This window comes from Neoarius graeffei, chromosome 11 (genome assembly GCF_027579695.1).
Source record: "Neoarius graeffei isolate fNeoGra1 chromosome 11, fNeoGra1.pri, whole genome shotgun sequence".
Taxonomy (NCBI): domain Eukaryota; kingdom Metazoa; phylum Chordata; class Actinopteri; order Siluriformes; family Ariidae; genus Neoarius; species Neoarius graeffei.
In genome coordinates this window covers 58,405,755-58,422,896 of record NC_083579.1, presented here as the reverse complement: position 1 = coordinate 58,422,896, position 17,142 = coordinate 58,405,755, and the positions used below count along the sequence as shown (strand labels likewise).

At 41.8% G+C, this 17,142-nt stretch overlaps 1 protein-coding gene across 1 annotated transcript in view; it reads left to right on the top strand.

The window, feature by feature from the left end:
* aspg (asparaginase homolog (S. cerevisiae)) overlaps positions 1 to 17,142 on the top strand; it is a 79,661-nt gene that overhangs the window by 16,751 nt on the left and 45,768 nt on the right. Inside the window, exon 2 of the mRNA XM_060934351.1 lies at positions 5,619 to 5,748. Coding sequence (XP_060790334.1) covers positions 5,619 to 5,748 — 130 coding nt within the window. The remainder of the gene's footprint in view (positions 1 to 5,618; positions 5,749 to 17,142) is intronic.

The following is a 17,142-nucleotide window of genomic DNA, read 5'->3' as shown; positions in this document are numbered from 1 at the left end:
TCTTTCCAGTCAGTCGTATTCACGCGAGATTACATTTGCAGAGTGGTGCAGCGCGTGCCATGGAAGTCATTCTGGCGCCCGTGCCACTGATGATCTCGAGAACACAAGATAAAACTTTACAATGAGTGGTCCTCAAAAAAGAAAAGTGGACAGTCACTACGTTTACATGCACATAGAGAGAATCGAATTTCTGCCATTGCTCGACTGAAATCGAAGTTCAAAATGCCATGTATACACCTTAATTCGGCTGAAATTGAACTGAACTTGATTTCTCGGAATCGAGCTACACAACCTAGTTTATGCGATTTCTGCCGAGCTACTTTGTGCATGTATACCCTATCGAGCTAGTTGTCGAGCTACTTCCGGAAGTGATGAGTGACGAGACCACAAGCGGGAAACACAACAGCCTCGGTCGGCATGACAACAGTAGTAGCGAGCAGCAGAAGAGGTCAGGAGGAACAAACGAAGAAGAGAAAATGTGGATGTAGAGCTCTCTGAAGTGTGGGTGGAGCACAGAGGACGGCAAGACAAAGCTTCTGGTACTAATAGGCTTTTTATTGTCAGACTTTTCAGTTTAACAGCCTACTTTTATTCTTGAGAGAAGCGCGCGCGCGCTGTGTTCTAGTCCCGAGATGAGCTCTCCCCTCTGCTCTCCCTCTGCCTCCTTAAATAGGGCGCGGTTACTGGGAAGACACACAAACACAGGTTAATTACCGTCAGGTGTACCGTCGTTCTGCCACTCACCTTCCCTGGCTCTGCCCTCCTGTCACAGACCGGCGCTTGACCACGCCCCCACTGCCACAGGCAAGCAGAAATGTGCACTTCTGGAGCAATGAGGAGACAGAGTTCATGCTCATTCAGCTTAAGGAGTTGAATATATTAAAATTCATGGACGGGAGAAAAACGCGCAATGGAGAACACGGAACTGATAACTTTGTTTACACTCTTGAATAGCTCTTCTTCATGACGACAACCGGAAGTGTACCAACACGATGGGGCGTGTAGCGCCACCTGTGGCTCGGGTGCACAATGCACCTCACACAATAGCCCGATTTCATTGTGTGCATGTAGGATTGGATTTCTCTGGCACCCTGCTGGGACCTTCAGCTCGATTACCGACAGCAGCTCGATTTGGATGTGCATGTAAACGTAGTGAGTGCAGGGTGTTCAATAAAGAATGGACAACTAAATATTTTTTTGCTGAAGTCCGATCAAAGCCTGTATGCCTTATTTGCAAAGAAACCGTTGCAGTTTTAAAGGAATATAACATCAAACGGCACTTTTCCTCCAAGCATGCTAATTATGCTAACAATCAGTCAGCGCAAGAATGGACAAATACAGCTCAGCGGTTGCTGAGTGAATGTGAGTATTAACTCATTTATGTCCCTGTCTGCTATTATAGGTGTATTATGAGCAGCTGACCTTGCTTCTGCTTATATCTGTTCCTGGACTTTTGCCTGTGGAGGTTATTCCAGTGAGTGACTTTGAACCTGAAAACCAGTTTGGAGTTTTTTGCTTTCTTGAGCTGTTTTGTCTGATTTTGTGGGCTGGATGGATCCAGTGCCAAACCACTGAACTGCAAACATGTTGGCATGGTGTGGTACCCAAACTGTTGAACTGCAAACATTTTGGAATGGTGTGGTACCTCTCCTACTAATGGTGGTTGGTTGTACTGGCAGGCTGGGAGTGGATGGTTAAAAAAAAAACACTCAGGTGTAAATCTATGAGTTCAGTGAAATGTACAAAAATGATATGTACTGATATGTAATTTAGTTCAATTTAATGATATGCAATTTAGTTGTATGTATAAAATGATACAAATATACAAATACACTGGCATCCTACTCATCCTGGCAGCTCAAAGATGTAATTTAAGAATTAAGTGTGCTACTTTTCTTACTATCACGTGTGTGTGTGTGTGTATTACTTTTCTGGATGGATCCAGTGCCAATCTATTGAACTGCAAGCATTTTTCTGCTCTGCCTTTGTTGACTGAGAACTAAAATAAATGTCAATCTGATCTGCATTTGGGTTTCTGTCAGTGAAGGCCTTACAATAACACTAAAGCTTTTCCGGTTTATGTTCGATATGTATGAATTTGATGTTGGCCCGGCCCGCCTGGGAAATTTCAAAAGTCAATGTGGCCCCTGAGCCAAAAAGTTTGCCCACCCCTGCACTACGCGATAATTATTAGCAATGGGAAACTGCATTGCGAGCCCGCGATGTGCAAATGTGAATTCCGCTAGTTGTTGAACATCCCGTAATGATAACATGAACGCGGTCTTTCCGAGTCAAACAATCGCAAATCGTGATGGAATTTCATCATAATATGAATGAATAAACATCGTTTTTCACATAAGTTGACATATTTGGGTAGTTGCCCGATCGGGCAAGCATTTGTGAGAGTCTGGTTGTCCGAATCTATTGAATGGTTGCCCCGGGCAATCGGGCTACTGTTAATGTCGAGCCCTGTAACAAAGCATAGTGCTAAAACATCCATCCATGCACACAACATTAAATAATTTACAGAATAAATTACACAATAAAGAGAGAATTTAAAAGTAATCAACAAAAGTTAATTAAAAATAGTATTCCAAAAAGTCAGGCAAAACATCTCCAGCTGGATGTTTCTGTCTGTAAATCATTTAAAATCACTTTAAATGTGTGTAATGGGACCAGTTCCTTGAGTTTCAGGTCAGTTTGTAACTGGTTCCAAGCAGAGGGTGCAAAAAAACTTAATAAATACCTTTTTTCCCAATTCAGTACGGACCTTTGGAACAGAAAGTAAAAACAGATCCTATGAACGAAGACTATAACTGCCCACGCTTTTTTGACAAATGTGCACTTGAAGATACGATAGATTTTTAAAGCCAAACAAAACCTAAAAAATAAACTCTGTTTGCCAATCACGGCAAGTGCCCTGATATGCTCCTAGATGTTTTAATTAAAAATAAAACTTTATAACAATTTATCCATTTTAAACATTGCAGTATTGCTAAGAATAGGCGTTCCTGGGTGCAGCCATTTGGACTGAAACTGGATATCCACTTGTGATGTAGCTGACACACTAATACACCATTTACCTTAGTAACACAGAGCCATCAAATAAAGGCTTCTAATTCTAAAAAAAAAGAAATCCCCAGGCACTTGAACGCATTTCCTCACTGTTCACGTACGCGGTGTGTGTGTGTGTGTGTGTGTTCACTGCTTCACATGGGCTAAATACAGAGAAAGAACTTCACTGTACTGTAATATATGTGTAACAAATAAGGGCTACTAATTCTAAAAATCTAATCTGAAATTTTCTGTAGCCATATGATTTTTAGTGGCAACAAAATATGCGAATCAACAGACTTCACTTTTATGAAGTCTGAATCTCACTTGGCTAGATAACACATACGCAGTACTGACACAGATACTGGTAAACTATGGCCAAGTTTACATTAGACCGTATCTGTCTCGTTTTCTTCGCAGATGCACTGTCCGTTTACATTAAACCGCCTGGAAACGCCGGGAAACGGGAATCCGCCAGGGTCCACGTATTCAATCTAGATCGTGTCTGGTCCGGTGCTGTGTAAACATTGAGAATACGCGGATACGCTGTGCTGAGCTCTAGCTGGCATCGTCATTGGACAACTTCACTGTGACATCCACCTTCCTGATTCGCTGGCGTTGGTCATGTGACGTGACTGCTGAAAAATGGCGCGGACTTCCGCCTTGTATAACCTTTCATTAAAGAGTATAAAAGTATGAAAATACTGCAAATACTGATGCAAATACTGCCCATTGTGTAGTTATGATTGTCTTTAGGCTTGCCATCCTTCCACTTGCAAGTGGTAAGTGATATGCGCTGGGATCACACACACAGCGGCTCAGTCCCGAATCATTGCTTGTGCACTTCACTCGCGCGCTCTGTGAGCTGCGCAGGGCCGGAGTGCGCACCCTCCAGAGGGCACTCGCTGTTCAGGGCGGAGTGATTTGGAGCGCAGGATGCCTGCGGAGCCGAGCGTATCCGTGTATCGGTGTTGCTGTGTGCACGCAAATTGTGTATTGGTGTTGCTGTGTGCACACTAATCATTTTAAAAACGTTAATCTGATGATCCGCTGATACGGTCTAATGTAAACTTGGCCTAAATTTGTTGTTATAGCAGCACGATTATTTCCATCTTAAAAGATCGCTTTTCTCAGTGAATAAAAACAAACAAAAGCATGTCACATAAAAATAGAAGCAAAATGTTAATAAAATAACAAAACAAAAAAAACACTGCAAGTAGCTGGCAATGGAGCATTTGTAGGTGGCTAAAGGTGTCTGCTCACTGCTCGTGTGTGTGTGTGTATATGTTCACTGCTTCAGTGATCTGGCTTATTTTTACAGCCAAACACTTGACACTCGGGCATCTTTAGTGTTGTTTACAACAATTTAGAAGCGATATACATCCATTAGATCTCAGCTTCAGCGTATAAGTTATGTCACTATCTTGGATTCTCTTGCATAAATTGTACTCGGAGTGCAGTATTTGAACCTCGGAGAGAGTAAGATGGCAACACCCAGGGACATTGTTTTTCTTTTAAAATTAAAATCTGTCCACAGTGTACAGGTACAAATATGAACAAGTGAATAATCAAACATGTCTTGCATGGATACCGGTATCTGAATTTATTTTTTGGGTTTTGTTTGGCTTTAAAGCTAGATTGCCTTTCAGATTTTTCAAGTGTAGGTCATAAAAAGAATTTTCCCTGACACACAATTATTTTTGTTTAGTGGACCAAAAGCTACTGAATTCATATCACACACTTCCAATTTTATTAGATTTAAAAAAAAATAGGACAATTAATGAATCTATAAATTCTCTGCTATTTTTTTCTTGCTTCACCATGACCCAATTCAAGATACTATGTCATGCATGATGTGGTGGGCTTTCCCTGTTCACGCAAGGCATTATGGGATACAAAATTGAAACAGGAGAGAAAAATGGAGGACGTGAGTGTGCGAATGAAATGTGAAAGCCTGACTACAGTAACGGAAAGCGAGAAGCAAAGACGTTATGTTGCGAAGGAAAGGAAAGGCAGGACCAAACTAATAAATATCGGCAGTCAGCGAGCACCTTGGTGTGATCAGCTGTTCGTTTAGTGACAGAATGATGTAACTGTCAGTGCACGGTCAAGGTAAACCTGTAGATGGCAGTAATGCAACACTGTGGATGCCAGCTGCCGTAAAACCCAAAAGAAGAAGAATAAGGTAAACCTGCGCATGCGCACACCGGACTTCCTCGGTCTGCTTGACTGTGCGAAGCGAACGATTTCATGCATATTATTGGCTAGGGAATCCCCTCAAATTAAATAACTTCCCAGCTCCAGAGTGACCTGTTTTTTTTTGTTTGTTTGTTTGTTTGTTTTTTTGAGATATTACAGAAATAAACATATATCACAATGACCAAATTTTAGAGAGAACTAAATTTCACCGATTTTATGAAATCGAAAGGCTATCTAGCTTTAAAGGAATGATTTTGAGGTACATTCATATACATTGATATATCCCCAAAGATTTGCAGTCAGTGTGCATTTTTATGGTACTTGAAGTGATGCAAGTGTTTGTCCTCTTGTCATCTCTGTTACAGTGTTGTGCCCTGAACCCAACGCCCTGGTTAAAGCTCTGCGCAAACTTCCCATCCTGCATGATGAGCAATATGCGCAGCAAACCAGACTCTATGAGTACTACAGTTCTCCTGAGAACACACTGGTGCTGCCGTAAGTATAGACACATGTGCAGCACAGGCATACACACTGGCATACACACACAGAGTAAGGTGGGGTTTACATTAGACCGTATCAGCGGATCATCAGATTAACGTTTTTAAAACTATTAGTGTGCACACAGCAACACCAATACACGATTCGCGTGCACACAGCAACACCAATACACGGATACGCTCGGCTCCGCAGGCATCCTGCGCTCCAAATCACTCCGCCCTGAACAGCGAGTGCCCTCTGGAGGGTGCGCACTCCGGCCCTGCGCAGCTCACAGAGCGCGCGAGTGAAGTGCACAAGCAGTGATTCGGGACTGAGCCGCTGTGTGTGTGATCCCAGCGCATATCACTTACCACTTGCAAGTGGAAGGATGGCAAGCCTAAAGACAATCATAACTACACAATGGGCAGTATTTGCATCAGTATTTGCAGTATTTTCATACTTTTATACTCTTTAATGAAAGGTGATACAAGGCGGAAGTCCGCGCCGTTTTTCAGCAGTCGCGTCACATGACCAACGCCAGTGAATCAGGAAGGTGGATGTCACAGTGACGTTGTCCAGTGATGATGCCAGCTAGAGCTCAGCACAGCGTATCCGCGTATTCTCAATGTTTACACAGCACCGGACCAGACACGATCTAGATTGAATACGTGGACCCTGGCGGATTCCCGTTTCCCGGCGTTTCTAGGCGTTTTAATGTAAACGGACAGTGCATCCGTGAAGAAAACAAGACAGATACGGTCTAATGTAAACTTGGCCTAAGACTTTCGACTACCGATTTGATTGGCTGTCTGAATATACTCAGCATGGTCTTAGATCAGCATTTTTTAGAGATGTATGCAAAACTTCCATAATTCTTACATAATCACAAAATCATAGTTGTTTAATTTGGATTCTTTGCAAAGATGTCAACATGTATGACCTTTGATATTTGACCTCTCATAACAGCAATATGGGAGGCACCTGAAGACTTTTCTGCTTTATTGGTCTTTCAGTAAACTCGCTGTTCTGCTAAGTAAAATAGCCAGCTTACTGAAAGAGAATATTTTTACTTCATCTCGGTGAACTTTGATCTATCTCTTTCCTTGGAAAACAGACCACGGAAATTGTTCAAGTGTAATAAAAGCAACAGGAAGAAAAGTAATACATTACAGTAACTTCAATTATTGTCAGCCAGAATTTCATCACTGGCATGCCTACATGTGTGAACATTAACGTTTGTTGCAGTTGTCTGAAGAAAACTACAGCTAAAAAAGCTCTACTACCGGATTACTTGGATAACCTTAGTCAGAAAGAAGCAAAGGATAGATATATGCAGAAATTAGAGTTTATTAGCGGTTACAATCTGTATAAAATTCCTCGAAACGACCGGAGTGACAGTGCAGATTTGTGGCCTAGTGTTAGCGTTAGCTACACGTTGGAAAATACCTTATTTTTTCCTGAAGAGTCCCAACACAGAAGAACAGTTAAAAAACTACAAAAGCAAGAAAACCTTCTTTGTGTAAATACTTTTTCCTGACATCAGCTTTTGGGAACAGAATGCTGTGAAAGCCAAAGCATTTACTCTCAAAGAACTCTGACCTGAACTGTGGACTGGATGGGAATCCCCTCCCTCCATGTCTTAGCAACCCCAAGGACATCTAGTTATACAGTTATTTGCACTCTGTCATTTATAGACTGATGCTCATTATTGTTAAAACAATATCTGAAGTGTTATTATTTGTAAAATAATAATATCTTGCTCTAGAATTTCAAACAATATTGTAAGATTTTGTTTTAATTTTATCTAATAGTGGATCTCATCTCATTATCTCTAGCCGCTTTATCCTTCTACAGGGTCGCAGGCAAGCTGGAGCCTATCCCAGCTGACTACGGGCGAAAGGCGGGGTACACCCTGGACAAGTCGCCAGGTCATCACAGGGCTGACACATAGACACAGACAACCATTCACGGTCAATTTAGAGTCACCAGTTAACCTAACCTGCGTGTCTTTGGACTGTGGGGGAAACCGGAGCACCCGGAGGAAACCCACGCGGACACGGGGAGAACATGCAAACTCCGCACAGAAAGGCCCTCGCCGGCCACGGGGCTCGAACCCAGACCTTCTTGCCGTGAGGCGACAGCACTAACCACTACACTACCGTGCCGCCCTCTAATAGTGGATGGTACAAGAATTACAAACGCTAACAGAATCAGCACATTCTAATGGTAGCTATAGGCATATAGGCTAGTAACTACAATCATCCTTGCAATAATAATTTCAGTAAACGGTTAATGTTCAGTTCCCTCTTCATTTATTCTCTATTCAAAGGCACATCTGAGTCCCACAGGTTGATCAGTATGTAATGGACAATAATAATTTTATCCAAAATAGTTTTTCCTGCCTTAGTCGATTTAGTTCCATTTTACATGCATGCAGCTGTTGTAAAGTTCAATCTGTTTGTGTAGAACTCTCTTGAACTGTAGGTTCATTACTACGCTCTGACTCCATGGTGACATTTTGCACAGGAGTAGGATCCTCTGATAACAGGAGCAAAGCTTCAGCTCTCTCTGCTCTTAATCTGTTCTGTTCTTTCAGCATATATCATGTATGTCGCTCCTTGTTGTTCACTGCAAAACCTGATAAGGTCACTGAGCTCAAAAATGTTATTGAAACCGATTACGTAAAAATTTTTGAAGTAAGTAACTTAAATTTTGTAAGGTAAGATTTCTTGAAAATTACACTATAGTTACACTTAATTGTAATTTTTAAGAAATCTTACCTTAAAAAATTTAAGTTACTTACCTCTAAAATTTTTACGTAATCGGTTTCAATAAAATTTTTGAGCTCAGTGACCTTATCGGGTTTTGCAGTGTTGTTGTTGTTGTTGTTTTTAACTGAGTTATATCCAAGTTGTTTGAAACCAATCTGGGTTTTCTGTGTCAAATAAGGAAGCTGCTCCACCGAAAGAAAATCATACACTTTCATGAGGAAGCTAACTCGAATGCGAGCAGAAAAAAATAAAATGAGATTCTTAAGCAAACTCTTCCGTCCTCACTTCCAACTTTCTATTAAAAAAAAAACATTTTAAATACAATCGCAAATTTCTCTGGAGTTTTCAGGCTTAGCTCCTCTTGTCGTATTCTCTTTAACCACTCACTTCTTCGTTGTTCTTGAAGCATTTGCTTGTCTTTGTTAACATTTGTCTTGATAGTGGGGAGACGGTAATACCTTTTATCTATTTCTCGATTGGAACAACCAAAAACAGTGCAAAAATGAACCATACTGAAGACAGATTAAGCCTTGCTTACACGAAAGACGGTGTCTGTTTGATCCCAGGTGTAATTATCGCGTGGTGCGTGACGTCATGTGCAAGGGGTCTATTCATTCAAAAGGCAGTTCTCAAGCAAGTGGCAACCTCCTGTCCTGAAAACTGAAGCCAATGTGGAAGTGCTAAAATCTGCAGTTCCTCGAATGGCCACTTCTCAAGTCAATCTGCATGTCAGATTTGGCACAGTGAAAGTAGAAAGAGGTTGAGTTGGGTTTGGAGAGATGGAGGTATGCATTGGAACGAAGAGGAATGAAGGTGAGCAGTAGCAAAACAGAATACATGTGCATCACTGAGAATGGGGATGAGAGTATAATGAAGATGCAAGGAGTAGACGTAAAGAAAGTTGGTGAATTCAAGTACCTGGGGTCAACTGTGCAGGAAAATGGGGGCTGCGATAGTGAGGTGAGAAAGAGAGTGCAGGCAGGGTGGAGCAGTTGGAGAAGGATTTCAGGAGTCATTTGTGATAGGAAAGTCCCAGCAAAAGTGAAAGGTAAGATGTCTAAGACAGTAGTGAGACCAGCTGTGATGTATGGATTGGAGACCGTACCCTTAACGAAGAGACAGGAGGCAAAGTTGGAGGTGGCGGAGTTGAGGATGTTAAAGTTTGCGATGGGAGTGACGAGATTGGACAGGATAAGGAACGAGCACATCAGAGGGACAGCACATGTGGAGAGCTTGGGAATTAATCTAAGAGAGATGAGACTGAGATGGTACGGGCACATCCTGAGAAGAGATGCAGAGCATGTTGGAAGGAGAATGTTGAGGATGGAGCTGCCAGGCAAACGAAAACAAGGAAGGCCAAAGAGGAGATATATGGATGTGGTGAGAGAGGACATGAAAGTGGCAGGTGTGGTAGAGAAGGATGCGGAAGACAGGGAGCAGTGGAGACGAAAGATCCGCTGTGGCGACCCCTAATCGGGAGCAGCCAGAAGAAGAAGAAGAAGATGTTCTCAAGTCATGAGTAGATATACTCCGATAATGGGGCAGCATAATTTTAATAAGTGACATAGAAAATGGAGTCAAATCTGAATGGCTTGTTGAAGCACATGTTTTCTGAAATAGGCAGCCTAAAACAAATGGACCGGGTATCTTATTTCAGAGTTTGTAGGCTGGTAGGCTCCAGATACCCAAATGTATGTGCACAAGCACTCAAAAAGTGAGTTTTTCGTATGGCCCCTTTAACACTGATATTCATTCATTCATTCATTCATTCATAAATAAATAAATAAATAAAGCCCTGTTATTTCATTGAAACTATCACCCTTGTCACAGAGTAATGATTATATTATGCTCCTGTTGATGTTTTCGAAGTATCTAAAATGAAACAAAAGAACCACTGTGCTTTTTGAGACAGAGTACCAAATTACAAACCAAATCCAAGACATTCTTCTGGCTGTATATACTTTTATTGTTAGTCTGATTTATCTGTAGAGTATATTCTTTTTAGCATCTTTATTCAGCTTGCAAAAAGGTTGGCATGCTTGTTTTGATAGACTTGGAAAGGCCCAGACAGAGTCCAGAGCTAAACCTTACTGAAAACCTGTAGAATGACATGAAGAGAGCGAGATAGATCTGGAGCATTTTTGCAAGGAAGAGTGGAAGAGCTGTCTTATAGTTGTTTGTATTTTGTATTTAGTACTTATTCACTCACAGGGGCGGCACGGTGGTGTAGTGGTTAGCACTGTCGCCTCATAGCAAGAAGGTTCTGGGTTCGAGCCCAGTGGCTGAGGGGGCTTTCTATGTGGAGTTTGCATGTTCTCCCTGTGTCTGTGTGGGTTTCCTTCAGGTACTCTGGTTTCCCCCACAGTACAAAGACATGCAGGTTAGGTTAACTGGCTACTCTAAGGCTACGTTCACACTGCAGGCTGAAGTGACTCAAATCTGATCTTTTCGCCCATATGTGACCTGTATCCGATCTTTTATTGACAATATGAACGACACAGATCCGATTTTTTCAAATCCGACCCAGGCCGTTTGGATATGTGGTCCTAATTCCGATCCCTATCCGCTCTTTTCATATGCGACTTCAGTCTGAACCGCCAGGTCGCATTCATCCGACTTACACGTCATCAACAAGCCACAAACGTCACTATTCTGCGCTGAAGTAGGCGGCGGGTCTCTCAAAAAAAGTTACAACAACATGGCGCATAATCACGGGCGCAGATAGAGGGTGGGACTCGTCCCACCCAGATTTAAATTCACCTCGCTCGGTCCCCCCCACTTATAGGGAGGAAAAACGTCTATGCTGTCTTTTTTTGTATAAGGCAAACCTCACGGAAAAATCAAAAGACTAATTACCATTCGGTTTATTGAGGTGCACGGCAGTGTATACATAGTTGCAACAACTCACATAAAACAAAACAAAGACTGATATTCGGTTGGTTGAGCTGCGCAGACTGCACAGGTTGCGAGCTCGAGCTTGGTTGCTATGGTTACTAACAACAAGTTTGACAGGCATATCGGGGTTGGGGTTGGTTTGCTGGCAGCTTTGTCCCCCCCAGTTCAAAAAACGTATCTGCGCCCCTGCGCATGACATCAATGCGAGGGACGCTTCGGGCTGTGAAGGTTCTGAATCTTCTCAATGGAAGGACGCAGAGGTTAGGGAGCTGATTTCCATTTGGGGGGATGCAGCTATTCAAGCTAGATTGGATGGGTCATACCGCAACCGGGCGGTTTTACTTCCGTAAACACTGGCCATGCTCACTGCGTGTGACGTCGTCGTATCCTGCAATGCGCATGCAGAACACTTTTAGGTCGCTTTTCGTTCATACTGAGGATCACATACAAGTCGCATATATTTGTTAATGTGAACGACCTCACAAAAAAATCAGATTTCACAAAAAAATCGGAATTGAGCATTAAGCCTTGCAGTGTGAACGTAGCGTAAATTGCCCGTAGATGTGAATATGTGTGTGAATGGTTGAGAGGAGAAAACGTCTATAAATAATCCAGTAGAAGGCAACAGGAAACCACTACTGTAATTCTTCACTAGAAACTTGAATTTGCCATCAGGCAGAACACTAAAGAGACAGAGAGACTTATTCACTGTAATGTCGCACTGCTCTAACATTAACTGTCTGGTCTGTGGAGAAGCGTTTCATTGTGAACTTTGGATTACTACTTCTTTTGGCTGCTCCCGATTAGGGGTCGCCACAGCGGATCTTTCATCTCCATTGCTCCCTGTCTTCCGCATCCTTCTTTACCACACCTGCCACTTTCATGTCCTCTCTCACCACACCCATGTATCTCCTCTTTGGCCTTCCTCGTTTTCGTGTGCCTGGAATACAATCAAGCTAAATCAAGATGTGTTAATTTCTTACCCAAAGTACTGTATTTAATTAAGGGGTATACACTTTTTTCTCCTCTTCTTAAAACATTTCTACAACCCCGATTCCAAAAAAGTTGGGACAAAGTACAAATTGTAAATAAAAACAGAATGCAATAATTTACAAATCTCAAAAACTGATATTGTATTCACGATAGAACATAGACAGCATATCAAATGTCGAAAGTGAGACATTTTGAAATTTCATGCCAAATATTGGCTCATTTGAAATTTCATGACAGCAACACATCTCAAAAAAGTTGGGACAGGGGCAATAAGAGGCTGGAAAAGTTAAAGGTACGAAAAAGGAACAGCTGGAGGACCAAATTGCAACTCAGTAGGTCAATTGGCAATAGGTCATTAACATGACTGGGCAGGGACGTCACTAGGTTTGAGAGACAGGGGTAGCTTAGCACCCAGAGGAGAAAAGGTATTGTGCGCGCGCAGCGCGCGCCGAACATTTTTCAGAGCACCTACTAAGGCTGTCAATCAATTCATTATTTCAAGAGCATCACACCTTGGGGACACACTTCCCACCATTTCTATTCTATTTTAAAATTGCTTTCATCATTTAATTGCTTGCTGAAGCAACTTCACCAGCTAAACTACAAAAATGTGAAAAAAACAATGGTAGGTGTCATGCATTCCTGCGCAAACTGAGGGCAAGTCCTTCACAAATCATCATGTAAACATTCTACAGAAGACTCAATATAGCCTAGGTAAAGTTAAGCAAATGCAAACCACTGACATCAAATTACAATCTCACCGTGTGTGTCTGCAAATGAAAGCATAGAATTCTGACTCTCTGCAAACCCAACTCAATGGAAGCCCGCACCGCGCCTGCTGCAGAATGCCCGCGTAGTTTTTTAAGTCCTACTAGCCTACCACTCGACGTGACGCTTGACACAGAGCCAATGAGGAGGAATCATAACGATATTAATAATATTGCATTAAACAATAAATAAGCAAGCAGAAACTGTTGTTCGGATTAACTTGCGTTCTTGATGGCTCATGTTCAGTGCTTTACTGCCTTTGTTTTTTTTGGGAAAAAAAATAAAAATATAAATAATTTAAAAAAGGGCAAAAAATATAGGGTGGCTTTGCCATAAGATAGGGTGGCTGGAGCTACCCTAAAATGGGTCTGGCGACGTCTATGTGACTGGGTATAAAAAAGAGCATCTTGGAGTGGCAGCGGCTCTCAGAAGTAAAGATGGGAAGCGGATCATCAATCCCCCTAATTCTGCGCCGACAAATAGTGGAGCAATATCAGAAAGGAGTTCGACAGTGTAAAATTGCAAAGAGTTTGAACATATCATCATCTACAGTGCATAATATCATCAAAAGATTCAGAGAATCTGGAAGAATCTCTGTGCGTAAGGGTCAAGGCCGGAAAACCATACTGGGTGCCCGTGATCTTCGGGCCCTTAGACAGCACTGCATCACATACAGGCATGCTTCTGTATTGGAAATCACAAAATAGGCTCAGGAATATTTCCAGAGAACATTATCTGTGAACACAATTCACCGTGCCATCCGCCGTTGCCAGCTAAAACTCTATAGTTCAAAGAAGAAGCTGTATCTAAACATGATCCAGAAGCGCAGACGTCTTCTCTGGGCCAAGGCTCATTTAAAATGGACTGTGGCAAAGTGGAAAACTGTTCTGTGGTCAGACAAATCAAAATTTGAAGTTCTTTATGGAAATCAGGGACGCCGTGTCATTCGGACTAAAGAGGAGAAGGACGACCCAAGTTGTTATCAGCGCTCAGTTCAGAAGCCTGCATCTCTGATGGTATGGGGTTGCATTAGTGCGTGTGGCATGGGCAGCTTACACATCTGGAAAGACACCATCAATGCTGAAAGGTATATCCAGGTGCTAGAGCAACATACACACATGCAAACTCCTCACCTTTCGGCGAAATTCGCCGTTTTGGTCCCAAAATAGGTCACTTGTGTGAATCGTGTAGATCCGAAGAGTTTTTTTTGGGGGGAGGGGGGGTGGGGGGGTAGGCAGGCTACAACGTTATTGTTGCCAAACATTTCACTTACAAGGTTTACAGCCAATCGAGATAAACAGTAACACGCGCTTCTTTTCCATTGGAGTTCTGATCAAGCTGGTGCGCAACCCACTGCTGGTTGCCAGTCCTCGCTTACGAATATTCCACAGATTCAGACCGCAAAGTCACCTTTTTATAGAGAGAGCTGGCAACCTCATCTCGCGACTGGATCTGAACATACCAATGGAACAGTTTCCAGCGCGCTCGGGGGTGAATAACTGGAAAAGTCGTTGGATTTTGTTGCTGTTACGTGTTGAGGCAAGTCTTTTACAGTGCCAGAAATGTGTACATAAATGTAACTATGTCTAATATGTTTTAACATACGTGCTGAAATCAAGTTTAAGACATAACGTTAGCTTGCTCCATAAGACGGGTACAGATGTAAATACCAGCTGCTATAGCTTACTGTCGCCAGATATGAGAGATATGAAAACGAACACATGATCAGCTCAGTGGCGTGGTATAGAGAAATTCCCTCTTCACAATGGATTGTTTTCAAATAGTTTTTTTTTTTTCGAGAGCTAGAAAGCCGACAGGGTGTTTTTCTCCTAAAAATAAGCACCAAGTGTCTTTTCAAATCCCCATGACAACCGCTTGTTCTAGCTTGCTCTGGCTGTAGAGCGCAAGCAATGCAGGGTTTCCCATACATAGACCAGTGTGTTGCGCAGCGCCACACAATCAGACTCGCGATTAAAAAAAAAAAAATTCCCAATCGAAACATTAATGTCTGCCTCGCGCATATGACGGAGTGCGCGAGACAAAGAGCATCCTGATTGGGTTACTCAGCAAAATAAGCCAATCAGCCTTCAGTGTGGGCGGGCTTCTCTTTTCTCGAGGACCGAAGTTTTCAGCTGAGTCAGTGCAGCCTACAGGATCGGCATGGCAGAGAGAGCTCGCGCGCCCCAAAAAACCAAAATACAAAACCCACTTCAGCTCAGATTACACAAAAGAATCTCCCTGTCTAATAATATCCCTGCCTGATAATATCCCTGTCTGATAATCTCCCTGTCTAATAATCTCCCTGTCTAATAAGGGTCAACAATAATGACAGTTTCGCACAATGTACTGTTTGCAGCAGTGGTTTCAGCATTGCCCATGGTGGCTTAAATGATTGTAAAGGACATGTTGAGGTGAGGAGTGTCATTTCATGTGCATTATATTTAGGTCTACAACAGGCTGTCATGAAAAGACCAAACTTACTGAAGATTTCCATAAAGTAACAATGTATGAATATATATCATATATATCACATATATGTCATATACAAGTGTGTATCTTTTATAAATGAGGTTAGTTTATCTAATGTAGTATGTTGGGGAGAATCATAGTATCGTATCTATATTTCTGATAAAATTTTAGGTATGATACCGTGTATAATTCTCCTACTTGTTGCTCATTTCATAGGGGGACGGGGGGAATTGCTGGCATGTGCCGCGCGGGAGCGTCTGCCCACATTTTTTAGGCCGAGATGAACTTGTAGTTTTTTATTTAAAAAAAAAAATCCAATATGTAATGCCCATTGTACACGCCTGTTCTTTAATTCAAAACCACCATCTCGATCTTCAAATTGACCGTATGGTATATGTGGTATGGTATATTACACAACATCCTGTCCAGATAAAACCTAGTTAGTACACACAACAGTTGAAAGGGAAGTGATGAGTGATGTTGAATGTTGCCTGCTTAATACTGGTTGCAATTTTTTTTGTAACGTAGACTACGAAATGTACTTTTGCGCGCGTGCCGTGTGTCCGTGCGCCCTTCTCACCTTTTTCACCCCTGACCAGTTTGCATGCCTGAACATATGCTCCCATCCAGATGAAGTCTCTTTCAGGGAAGACCTTGCATTTTCCAACATGACAATGCCAAACCACATACTGCATCAATTACAGCATCATGGCTGCGTAGAAGAAGGGTCCGGGTACTGAACTGGCCAGCCTGCAGTCCAGATCTTTCATCCATAGAAAACATTTGGCGCGTCATAAAACGGAAGATATGACAAAAAAGACCTAAGACAGTTGAGCAACTAGAATCCTACATTAGACAAGAATGGGTTAACATTCCTATCCCTAAACTTGAGCAACTTGTCTCCTCAGTCCCCAGACGTTTACAGACTGTTGTAAAGAGAAAAGGGGATGTCTCACAGTGGTAAACATGGCCTTGTCCCAACTTTTTTGAGATGTGTTGTTGTCATGAAATTTAAAATCACCTAATTTTTCTCTTTAAATGATACATTTTCTCAGTTTAAACATTTGATATGTCATCTATGTTCTATTCTGAATAAAATATGGAATTTTGAAACTTCCACATCATTGCATTCCGTTTTTATTTACAATTTGTACTTTGTCCCAACTTTTTTGGAATCGGGGTTGTATTTTTTTACAGCTTGAATTGTGTTGGTTGTGATATCACATTAAAAGTGGGAAGAAAAGATTGTCCAATGATTTCTCTTGGTTTAATTTTGATTACATCACAAAAACCTACAGGGGTTTATAGACTTTTTATTAAATTAAATATCAACTCTGTAATATCCATGTAATGTGTATAAGTAACAAAATACAGTACCAGTCAAAAGTTTGGACACACCTTCTAATTCAATAGTTTTTCTTTATTTTTATTAATTAAAAGACACTTCATGTCCTAAAGTAATGATGAATGCTGTTTCTCTTTTCTTAGTTGAGCGGTTCATGACGTAATATAGATT